This window comes from Pogona vitticeps, chromosome 2 (genome assembly GCF_051106095.1).
Source record: "Pogona vitticeps strain Pit_001003342236 chromosome 2, PviZW2.1, whole genome shotgun sequence".
Taxonomy (NCBI): Eukaryota; Metazoa; Chordata; class Lepidosauria; order Squamata; family Agamidae; genus Pogona; species Pogona vitticeps.
The window spans coordinates 277,164,946-277,177,881 of record NC_135784.1 but is presented as its reverse complement, the minus strand read 5'-3'; the positions used below and the strand labels follow the sequence as shown (position 1 = coordinate 277,177,881).

At 39.4% G+C, this 12,936-nt stretch overlaps 1 protein-coding gene across 1 annotated transcript in view; it reads left to right on the top strand.

Annotated features, from left to right (window-relative positions):
* The first annotated feature begins 8,011 nt into the window (after positions 1-8,011).
* The window catches only part of ANKRD31 (ankyrin repeat domain 31), an 86,319-nt gene continuing 81,394 nt past the window's right edge, over positions 8,012-12,936 (top strand). The window contains 1 exon segment of the mRNA XM_078384523.1: positions 8,012-8,558. Coding sequence (XP_078240649.1) covers positions 8,470-8,558 — 89 coding nt within the window. The 5' untranslated portion in view covers positions 8,012-8,469.

The following is a 12,936-nucleotide window of genomic DNA, read 5'->3' as shown; positions in this document are numbered from 1 at the left end:
GTGTGCCTTAATCAACTGTTTATGTTTTGTAGTTATGATTGGGGGGGGCACAGGAGTTATATACAGATTTTGAGCTACATGAGAATCCCGCACTTCTAACCTCAGCATTGTTGAAGAGAGAAGTGTCTGCTGATTTTACCATTTGGTCTCCATACTCTACTTTAGATACATCTTTTTGGAGCTCAGATTTTTTCTTGAATCCAAAATTAATATAATTAATGAACATGACTGCTTCAGTGCCTAATTCTAACTACAGTTTTTGTGTGCGAATATCCCTAAACCTTGGATTTGGTAGATACACATATTGTGCATTTTCTTTTTAGAGTATCTGGTCTATGAAGTTATGTTAGTATATAGTATCTTTTACATACTAACATAGCTTCATAGCTTTTGCAGTTTAGATAGTATGCAAGAGATAATGATTTTAACAGACTGATAACAAAGTATGTCCCTCCAGGTATTGTTCAGCTGCAGTTCCCAGTATTTCTCATTACTGACGGGGGTTGCAGTCTAACAGCTTGGAGAACCTGAAGACCATTGTTGCATTCAGTTATTATGTCTTATCTGCCATCAAGTCAGTTTCAACTTGTGGCAACCCCAGTTTGACTGACTCCCCAAAGAAAGCCACAGCCCTTGAGTTTACAAGAGCTGAGCTGAGCTGTTCAGGACAGGAAATGTGGGGATAAATCATTAATAAGGTTTCCATAAGTTGAAGGGGACTTGATGGTGTATAACAACAGATAGGGCTGCAGAGGTATGCAACAAATACTTAAGAAGTGATTTTACCAGTGCCAGCCCCCAGTGAATTTCTCTGGCTAAGCAGTGATTTGAACCAAAGTCTCCTGAACCCTAATCCGACACTCTGCCAACTATACTACTGGTTCTGTTTACTTAATAGGGTCTTATATATTCTTCCCTTTGTTTACTCTATTAATTTTATGCTTTAATCAGTTTTCTTCAGCTGCTGTTATGACTGTGATACTCAGTTTAATAATATCGACTTACATTGTTGCCTAAAACCATAGGTAATCACTGTATATCCTCAATAGCAGAACATACACAGTGCTGATACTGCATATTTACACATAGATACACTCATAGCTGAGTATATAAAGTGATATTGCCTCCTTCCTTCCTTATGTCCTTTGACATTTGGCACATATCTTTTTTGCTGCTAAAGTAAATTTTGTTACTTGATAGGTAATGGTTATTCCACTACCTACAAGAAGCATACATAACTGAGCCAAGAGGTTGGGACTACCACACAAAGATCGGATAACGCCAGCAAGGAATTGGTGTCTGCAGTGCTTATATAAAGAGCAGTTTAATAAATAATGGAAAATGTCTTCAGCCTCTCCCACAGCTACAGAGTCTTTGATGGAATGGGATGTTATTTCCTTTCTGAAATAGTTCATGGCATTCACTGAAAATGCAAAGCTGTGAAGCATCTTCTTAAATGGGTTGCAGTAAGATTGACAGACCCGGGACGTGGTGGTGCTGCGGGCCAAACCGCAGAAGCATGTGCTGCAGGGTCAGAAGACTAGCAGTCATAAGATCGAATCCACGCAACGGAGTGAGCTCCCGTCGGTTTGTCCCAGCTCTTCGCCAACCTAGCAGTTCGAAAGCATGTAAATGCGAGTAGATAAATAGGTACCACCTCGGTGGGAAGGTAAAAACGGTGTTCCCTTTTCATGCTGGCCACGTGACAACGGAAACTGTCTACGGACAAGCGCTGGCTCTACGGCTTGAAAAACGGGATGAGCACCCCCCCTAGAGTCAGACACGACTGGACTAAAAATGTCAAGGGGAACCTTTACCTTTACCTAAGATTGACAAAATAATTGTTCATACCAAATGATGTTTTGTATAGTCGGCACTAGAAAGAGTAATACATTTGTGAGTCCTTCCCTCATACAGTGGACCCTCGACTTACAGACGGCTCGACTTACAGACGGCTCGACTTACAGACTTCTCTGGCCGCAAAATTTAGATTTGACTTGCAGCCAGAGAATCAACCTACAGACCGAAAAAAACCCCAAAATGGAACAAAAACAGAACAAAAATGCCCGGTTACGGATTAATCGGTTTTCAATGCATTGTAGGTCCATGGAGACTCGACCTACAGACTTTTTGACCTGCAGCCACCATTCCAATACGGATTAATTCTGTAAGTAGAGGGTCCACTGTACAGAAAAAAATGTTGGGCTTATTACAATTGATTCTCCTTCTCTCACAGTATAACTTGGGTATTTTACAACGAAAAGTTGAAATCTGTTTCTTGTTGTGGAAGATAGCATTGGAAAACAGTGTATGTTCTGAAAGGTTAGTAACTAAAGATGGGGACGAAGAGCCAAAATGAACCACAAATTGCTACCCAGTGGCCTCGACTTGGCAGGGAGGCTCATCGTCCTGCCTCCTGCCGGGAGTGGTTAACTGACTGCGAGCTCTGGAGTGATAGGGAGTGCAGAGCCCGCAACAACAGCAAAAGGGCAAGTGAACAGTCCAGCTCCAGGGGGTCGGACCCTCGTTATCTCCACCTGTGAGGGAGTATTCATATACAAATACCCCCATGTCTATTGCTAGATTAGCAGAAGTATCAGGTAGAAATTTCCTAAGGTAGCAAGAATAGTCATAGCATAGATGTGTACCAAAATTTTTGTTTCTAGTCCAGAAATTTGAGTAGATGTTAAGTCTTTGAGATTTTGTATTATGTTAGAACTACAGTGGTTTCCTAACATAGTAAAACCTGGGTGAGCAAAGAAGAAATTGCTTCTAGCAAGAAGGAAAGGAAAACAATTGGAAAAAGTTAAACATATGTGGAGACAGGACAGATGCAAACAGAGCATTCATCACAATTTCACAACTCCATGCCATTTTGGGCACTGGACAATCAATATGAATTTTTTTTCCCACACACTTTAATTGGTTTAGTTGGGGTGAGTATCTGAAATGTTTTTCTGTGTGTGTCTAATAATATGCTCAGAGGCTAACTAATGCATTTTAATGTATTCGTGAAGGCTTTCACGGCCGGGATCTAATGGTTGTTGCAGGTTTTTCAGCCTCTTTGGTCGTGTTCTGAAGGTTGTTCTTCCTGACGTTTCACCAGTCTCTGTGGCCGGCATCTTCAGAGGACAGCACTCTGTGCTCTCGTGTAGTTTGCTTGGGAGTAGAGTATTTATGGCTGAGAGATAGGCTTTTGTCCTATTCAGGGGATGGGTGATTAGTGTGTCTTGTTGTGGGTGTATTGTTGTGATAAGGAGGAGAGATTATCTGTCACTGTGATTGATGGGTGTCATTAGCTGGTCTTTTGTGTGTAGTGATCCCCGGTCCTTGTGGCTGGGTCGTTGACCTCTACCCAAGAGTGTGGATGATGTTAGCCTTGGTCTCCAATGACACATTCCCACAAGTGATGATCTATTCCAGTTCCTTCACTGCTATGCTTCCAAGTCTCAGTCTTCTCCTGATTTCTTGGCTGCAGTATGCATTCGGATCCATGACTGAAACAAGGCATACAAAATCTTTAACAAATTCAATTTCTTCATTCTCAACATTAAAGTTATGTACAGTAGTTATCTTGTAGATATGATTTTTGTCTTCTGTGTTTAGCTGCAGTGCTGCTTTGTCAGTTTCTCCCTCCACTTTCATAAGAAGTTGTTTCTGTTTATTGCTGTTTTCTGCAAGTAAGGTGGTGTGATACAAGTATCACACCAATCTTCCACCAATTTCCACTCCTTATTCTGAAACTGGTTCAGCTTTTTGTACAATATGTTCTGTCTGCTGATAAAATACCTATACCCTTATCTGACACCTTTGTCTATAGGAAACCATTCTGTTTCTCAATATTCTGTCCTAACAATAGCTTATTGTCTGCAATGCAGATTATAGATGAGGATAATCAAGTGTTGATGCACTCTCATTTCTTTCAGAACCAATCCATGGCTTTTCATAATCATACAGTCAAAAGCTTAGTGTAATCTATAACACATAGACTAATGTTCTTCTGAAATTATTTGGTGTGCCTCAATAGCCAGTGGATATTTACAATATGATTTAAAGTGCCTCTACCTTTTTGAAATCCAACCCCCAGCATTTCTTGCTCCAAATGATGAAAAAGACTTTGTTGCAGCACTTTGAGCATCACTTTGCTTGCATGGGAAATTAAAGCAATGGTCCTATAGTTACTCCACTCCCTGGCATCTCCTTTCTTGGGGACCGGAACATTAAACATTTTCAGTCTTTGGGCCATTGTTTTGTTCTAAATGTTTTCAGGAGCAAAGCAAAATCCAATTCAGAAGTTATTTGATATCTCAGCTTAATCAGAACATGACAAAATGGCAAATTAGCTCTCCAAATCTAAAGAACAAATGTTGGACCCCCTTCCCCACAATTCTGGCAAACACTTTATCTTTATTAAAGCAATTTATCCATATCAAAGCTATACTGAACCTAGCAACATTTTAGGGTTCTAGGCAAAGACATGTGTTAATTCTCCCAGACTTTATAAATATATATTTCTGTTTTCTAGATGTTACTTTTATACTTCTGTGTATTTGGTATTACCTTTTGTAACTCACCCTTTATTTACTTTATTATTATTACAACCATGGGTCAGCATTGTTAGATATACAAGTGTAAAATACAGTAGCATTACATAATATAAAATGCAATCACATTATATATTAATAATCAATACAAAACAGATTGAAATTCAAATTAAGGTTAGATATTGATTTCCAATCTGCAGTGATTTAATCATCTTTTTCATTATTGTACAAGCCACTGCACAAAATATTGCAACCTTAGCCGCAGTTGAGGAATCGGAAGGAAGAAAAGAGATGCATCATGTATTTGGTCTACGTGCATAATGGTTAAAATGGTTAAAATTGGGGAAATAAGTAGATTGCATGAATCTTTATAGAATGTGCAGTACAATAGGACATGTTCCACAATTTCCACCATTCCAAATTGGCAGGGGAAAAATGAGAGCCTAAAAAGGCAGAAGGCAAAGCATTGAAAGGATAAAAGCTCCCCAATGTCTCATGAGTTCGAAATTATAAGGGTAATCTGCTTGGATAAAAGTCTTACTGTGATTTCCAGCCACTGACCAGTAAGGGAGTAATTCCCTTTAGAATCTTCATAAAAGACTAAGACAAAAATTAATCAAAAACACTTGAGAAATTTTCTCTTTTGTAGAAATAATAACATTTTGTTTCCTTTTTTAATAGTTTATTTTCATCAAAACAGCATTGTTGTCAGAGCTGCTTTTCTGATTTAACGTCTTTTGACTTGCACAAGGCTCCTTTTCACTAGGATTCCATATAATTTCTCCTCTATGGAAATACCAGGTCATAGCTTTGTGTCACACAAATGCATCAGCCTAATACTTTCTGCTCACAGCACTTCATGTTCATGAACTTGTGGCAGAAGACTCATGCACTGCACATAATCTCCATCATGTATTCTATCAGTAGAAAAATATTCATAGGAATCAAGATGTGTACATTCCTCACCTCTTGGGGAAGAAATGGTAGAGAAAGAAACAGATGTTAACAAACTATATTGTGTTTCCATTTGCAAAACCTTCAAAGCATTAACCACTTTATGACTGAATGCAGGAACAGGCAATACCTTTCTTTCTTTCTTTCTTTCTTTCTTTCTTTCTTTCTTTCTTTCTTTCTTTCTTTCTTTCTTTCTTTCTTTCTTTCTTTCTTTCTTTCTTTATTCATTCATTCATTCATTCATTCATTCCCCACACCATCTGGAAACCAGGCCACTCTGGGCAGCTAACAACAATATGAGCAACAATATTAAAACACAATTAAAAAATAAATTAATACATAACCAAATAGGGTAAATTAAAACAGATAGCAATGAAGGTGGTAAAAAGGGTGATGGAGAGGATGGCAAAAAAGGATGGTAAAAGGGAAGCCAAGATCTTAATACTCCAGGAAAGCCTGGCGGAAGAGCCAAGTCTTCAATGCTCGTTTGAACCCATCCAGCAAGGGTGCCAGGCGGATCTCAATGGGCAGATTGTTCCATATGCGGGGGGTGGGGGGTGACCTCTGAGAAGGTCCAGTTTCTTGTTCTTTCCCTCCAGGTCTCCTTCATGGTCAAGGCCCTCAGCCGCCCTGGCTGTGAAGAACGGATAAATTCCATGCAAATTTGGTGTCTCTAGGTCGTCGGGGGACAGTGTTATAGCCATTTAAAGTGCAGACGAATTGACAGATCGATTCGTCTAAGAATATTCGTATCCGTTGATCCATTAACCTTGGCAAATAATGGATCAAAATGAATCACCATTTTGTATTCATCCCCATCTCTACTTAAGACAGCCCAACCTTCCCCTTTAAGAACTGTCCCACATCAAATTGGCACAGGGTTACGGCATGCAATATTTTTCACTTGATTAATTGAGATGCAAAATAGCTCTTTGTTTAGCCTTCACAGATGGGTACTTTTACCACAATGACACTGGGACATGACATTACCATATTTGCCAGTGTATAAGGCGACTGGGCGTATAAGACAACCCCCCAACATTCCCACTCTGAATGTAGAGTCTTTTTTGTTATTGTTTAAATTTTTTTAAATTTTATTTTATACAGAAAATACAGAAAAAAAACCACATACATAACATCAAAAACACAAAAAAATACAAGTAATAGTGCTTATTATAAACTAAATTCTAACGTGCACCCCATACCCACGGGACTGGGTAATCCTGTATGAGGGAAATTTCTGTTGAAATTTGTGTGCAGTGCATGTATATTTAAACTCCCATTTAAAAACCGAGAAAATTAAATTATTCAAAAAACCCTCTGGTTTATGAATGTAAATGAATGTTTTTCACTTGTTGAAAAACAGCCCTGACAAATGCATTGTGTTTGGGTGCAAAGTGATTAACTAATGAAGAAAAGGAGTCAGTGCCTGGGATTTTCCCTTGCACACTGTCCCTTAGTGAATTGTAGTGAACACAAGAGGGTATCCTGTAGTAGACCATTTTGACTGCTACCATTGGTGTCATCAACATTCAGCTGTCCTTTGCTATGTAAAGCTTGGCATCCTCTTTCCTATTGGCAACATGTGAACAATATTGTGCAGCAATATTGGGACATTTCCTAGCTCTTTGAATCATGCAAGCAAAATAGCCCACGTTCATAAACCAGAGGGCTTCTTCTTTTTAAGAATCAGATCTATATAAATACATACTTTTTTAAAAAATGAAATAAATATGGTGAAATCCGTATTTTGCCTGAAGCCAACAGGAACACTATTATGTTATTACACATCAGAATCTCTACTGCTAAAGTCTGCGTTTGAGCCAGACACTTCCTTCTTTTTGGGCTTCCTTTTTTTTAAGAAAAAGGGTTGGTATGCTCCTGCCCTATACAAATTGTAAGCTTTGAAAACTGGAGATTGTGATCAGGTGCCCCATATATAATGAATATTAGTTTGAGTTATGTCCTGCTTTCTTCCCATGTTGTGACTCAAGATGGCTTACAATACAATTAATAAGCAGTTAAAAATTAAAGTTAATCAAAAACAGTGCCACAGATCCTTTTGGCAGAAGTTGATGATGCCATCATCTGGCAATGGTAACATTTAATTTAAATTAATTGAAGGCTTTCTCCCCACTAGGATTTTCTCCCCACTGAGGCTCCTTGCCCTGGCGAAGACTTTTGAGACCCGCGGAGGGATCCTTTAATCGTCAAAATTTGCTGCTGCCGGAATTGGGGCCGCGCGAGTGATCCAGTAGCTTATTTTCTCTCAGTCTGATCTACATCACAGGGGCGTTGTGAAATAAAAGGGAAAAGGAGAAGAGATGTTTGAGCTCACTGGAAGAGAGGCAGAATATAAATGTAATTCGTGATTACGACGACCAAAGATAATCTGGGTATCACCCTTCTGATTCCAACGAAAAATGTAGCAATGCAGCTGATCAGGTCCGGGAGACACTGAAATTCTGTGGGACTTACGAAGGGAAACTTGCACAGGGCGCTAGTACTTATTAAAACCTTTCTACGTAGGTTGCGTGACAACTGTATACCTCAAGTAATGCAACTTGTCCTGATTCAGAGATCTTATCCTGTGGTCTCTCCCCCTCTTCCTTCTTCTCCCTCGGCACGTTTCATGTCGCCGCCCAGCTAATTGGGCAGCGATGATATAACCTCTTAGCCTCCCACGGTCCCTTGGACGTCTTCTTTGCTCCGACAACACGGCCGCGCACGTTCTGTGGCTTGTCCCTGGTTGTCTGAAAGGCGTCCTTCTCTCCCCTCCCTTCCCCCCCCCCCCCTCCGACAACCCGCGTGGGGCCTTTCCCTCAAGAGACTCCGCGACCTCTCGAGGGCGGAAAGTGTAGCCGGAGGGAAACCGCGTTGCCTTATGTGGCGCGGAGTGAGGAAAGACCTTCCTCCTAGAAGCCGAGGGAAAGCCCCGACGGGGAGGGCGTGAGGGCCGAGGGTCGCAGACATGGGGGACGGAGACGACAGCGACGAGACGGTGGTGGAAGATTCCTGGCTTGAGAGCGACCGGGAAGAAGCAGAGCTCTACAGAAATAGGTGACAGACACGCACCCAAAGAGGGCCCTCTACTACGGTTTCTGCAAAAACACTGCCCCAGAGGCTTCCTACTTTGTACGAAGAAGCCGGGCTGCACATGCTTTTTTTAAAAAAATGTAATCTAAACATAGACATAACAACAATCAGACAAATTTACTTAGAAGGGAACATTCCATTCAGTGGGACTTAGTCGCACATCAGTGGGTATAGGATTGCAGCCTTAAGGAGTTTGTGTGCTTAGTTTTCCCCTTTTCCTGTCATGGGGGCTCCATGGGCAGGATAGGAAGGTGCTGCCCCCCTCCCCCAACCTGGAATTCAGAACAGATCTATACTGATACGATCCACTACCTCCCTACATTGGTGTATCAGTGAGTGATCAGTTGTCACTCATTCATATATTAGTGAGTGACTATTAATAAGCAGGAAAATTATAATTAATGGAGATTAATAATCTGGAATAAATTAGAATGCTTTTTAAATTCTAATTTTAATATTGTTATGAGTAAAATTGCTTTTCAATGTTATCATTTCTATTGTTTTAATGGTGGTTATAGTGTCATTTCGAGTGATTGTGAACTGCCATAAATCCTCTGAAGGAAAAGATAGCTTATAAAACGAACGAACGAATGAATGAAAGGGTAAAGGAGGAATGAAAATTGGTGGAAGCTGGATCTATGATTAAGATATGCAGATGGCACCATATTGCTGACAGGAAACAAGTATGACTTAAAACAACTACTCCATGAAGAGAAAAACCATGACTATGGAATAATTAATAGTTATTATGTGCTATCAAGTTGGTTCCGGTTTATGGTGGTTTTGTAAGTATAGTATACTCGGAAATGCTTCACATTTCTCTTCTTTTGGGGTTACTCTTGGACTGTGTAGCTTGCCAACTGCCACACTGGCTGGCTGGCTTTTCTCCTGGGAGGCACAGCGGAGTTAATGACAGGATCCTGCCAGGTAGCTCAGTGGTTTAGGTTGGGAGTTCAATTCCCCACTGTGCCTTCTTGACAAGGGCTGGACTCGATGATCCATAGGGTTCCTTCCAGCTTTGCAGTTTTAATATTTCGAACATAACTTTATTGATAACACTATATGCCAGAAATTACTAACCACACTTAAAATCACATTTTTCTTTATGCACGAGAGGTAACAGGACAGTTATTTGTGTATGGGATGGGACCATACTAAGTCAGACTTAATGTTTTTTTAAATGGTCGGATTTAACTACAACCAAGAAACAGTGTCATGGCACCTGAATGAGTAGTTTTGTTCAGCATAAACATTTGTGGGCCATAGGCAACGGTAGGAATAAAGTGCACCATAGAGCACAATTGAATATATGGTTACTCAGAAATAAGTCACACTAATGTCAATAGCATTTGCTTTCAAGTAAGTATTCATAGGTTTGCAGCTCAACTACACCCAACTGAACATGATTATGAGAACTCTCCAGGTTACTTGCAGTTATTTTTAAATAAATACATACTAGTAACTGCTTCAAAGTAACTAGTTAGTTAAAAAAATTAGTTGCCATTAATTTATTTTCACAGTAATTATGTGAAAGCAATTGATTGTGGATCATGAAAAGCTATGGATCCTTCTATCAGAAGTGGGCGTGCCTCAACATTTAATTGTCTTCATGCTTAACCTATACTCTGGATAAGAAGCTACTGTTAGGACAGAATATGGAGAAACATTTCCCATAGGCAGAGGTATTAGACAGGAATGTATTTTATCTCCTTATCTGTTCACTCTGTATGAAGAATATATGGAAAGCTGGATTAGATGCCGATAATAGGTGAAAATTTGTGGAAGAAACATCAGTAATTTAACATATGCAGATGCCTGGCAGGAAGCAGCAACAATTTGAAATTACTGTACAGTATTTCTAATGAAAGTGAAATGAAGGAATGAAGGAATTAGAACAGATCATTAAATGTAAGGAAATTTCACTGGAGATCAAGACCAACATCGACCACACTCTTGTATTTCTGATCACTATGTATCGGTGGGAAAGCTGGATAGTTAAGAAAGCTGAAAGGAAAATATTGATTCCTTTGAAATGTGGTGCTAAACGAAAGCTTTGTGGAGATCACAGACCACCAGAAAGACAAACAAGTAGGTCCTACATCAATTCAAGCCTGAATTCTCAGAAGAGACAAAAATGAAGAAATAGAGGTTGTCATACTTTGAGTACATCATGAGAAGAGACAATTTACTGGAAAAGGCAATAATGGTAGGGAAATTTGAAGGCAGCAGAAAAAGAGGAGAACCAAATGCCCTGTTTCCCCAAAATAAGAGAGGCTCTTATATTAATTTTTGCTTTAAAAAACAGGGCTTTTGTCAGAGGATGTTTAATTTTTTTCATGTACAACAATCTACATTTATTAAAATGCAGTCATGTCATCTTCTGGTTGCTGCACAATGGTGGAGGGTGGGGTTTCACTTAATTAGGGCTTATTTTTGAGATAGGACTTATATTACAAGCACCCTGAAAAATCATACTGTACTAGGGCTTATTTTCATGTTAGGTCTTATTTTCGGGGAAACAGTATGAGATGGATGCCTTGAGTTTGCAAGAGCTGAGCAGGGTAATTAATTATAGTATATTTTGGAGGTCATTCATTCTTGACTGCTATGGGTTGGTGTTGGAGGCAACTTGATGATTCATAACAACAATGTATGCAATGTATATTGTTGACTGAAATTGAATTTATTCTATTATGCATTTTTTTCCATTGGAAAGTAGTAATAGAAGGAAACTCCGAAGAAATGTTGCTAAATAAAAAGCAAGCTGCAGAAGACTCAGTACATGAGATATGAGAAATTTCTTTTACAGATAATTTATTTAAAATTACAAAGAACAAAAATTGTGTGTTCCAGGTTAGAGATGGTTAACTGTAGCTTTTCAAAGATATGAATATTAGATAGGGAAATTTGTCATACATTCACACATTTCGGATTATCAGGCAAAAACAAAATAAAAAAATAAAGAAGACAAAAATGTTGTGGTACCTTAAAGACCTTAATGTGAGCCTTTTTAGATAAGTCCACTTCAGAAAAGGAAGTGGACTTATCCACAAAAGCTCACATGAAAATATGGCAGTTAGTCTTTAAGGTGCTACAAGATTTTTGTCTTCTTTATTTTTCTATTTTTCTTTTCTCCTTACTTGATATGCTAGCACAGACTTTGTTGTTGTTGTTCTTGTTCTTCTTCTTTGCTGTTGTTGTTTAGTTGTGTCCAACTCTTCGTGACCCCATGGACCAGAGCACGCCAGGCCCTCCTGTCTTCCACTGCCTCCCGGAGTTGGGTCAAATTTATGTTGGTTGCTTCGGTGACACTATCCAATCATCTCATCCTCTGTCGTCCCCTTCTCCTCTTGCCCTCACACTTTCCTAACATCAGGGTCTTTTCCAGGGAGTCTTCTCTTCTCATGAGATGACCAAAGTACTGGAGCCTCAGCTTCAAGATCTGTCCTTCCACTGAGCACTCAGGGTTGATTTCCTTTAGAATGGATAGGTTTGTTCTCCTTGCAGTCCAAGGGACTCTCAAGAGCCTCCTCGAGCACCACAATTCAAAAGCATCAATTCTTTGGCGGTCAGCTTTCTTTATGGTCCAGCTCTAACTTCCATACATCACTACAGGAAAAACCATAGCTTTGACTATGCGTACTTTTGTTGGCAAGGTGATGTCTCTGCTTTTTAAGATGCTGTCTAGGTTTGTCATCGCTTTCCTCCCAAGAAGCAGGCATCTTTTAATATCGTGGCTGCTGTCACCATCTGCAGTGATCACGGAGCTTAAGAAAGTAAAATTTGTCACTATCTTCATATCTTCCCCTTCTGTTTGCCAGGAGGTGATGGGACCAGTGGCCATGATCTTAGTTTTTTTTGACGTTGAGCTTAAGACCATTTTTTGCACTCTCGACTTTTACCCTCATTACGAGGTTCTTTATTTCCTCCTCACCTTTTGCCATCAGAGTGGTATCATCTGCATATCTGAGGTTGTTGATGTTGCTTCCGGCAATCTTAATTGCAGTTTGGGATTCCTGCAGTCTGGCCTTTCGCATTATGTATTCTGCATATAAGTTAAATAAGCACAGACTAACATGGCTATATCTTTTAAAATATTTCAGAGTATGAACAAATACTGGATTACCTTAGCCAGAAGTTGAATTAAAATGGCAGTGTTTACCAGAATAAGCAATTAAAATGACCTCTTGAGAAAATTATGCTATTAATCCCATAATTACAACTTTAATCTAAAAAAGTGTGACCTAGTTTTGTAACTCTGCATGTTATATAATTCATCATCTGGTTGGCTTTTGAAATCCTTTCATATTTTTTTTTGTTTCACCATTCATATATTATTATA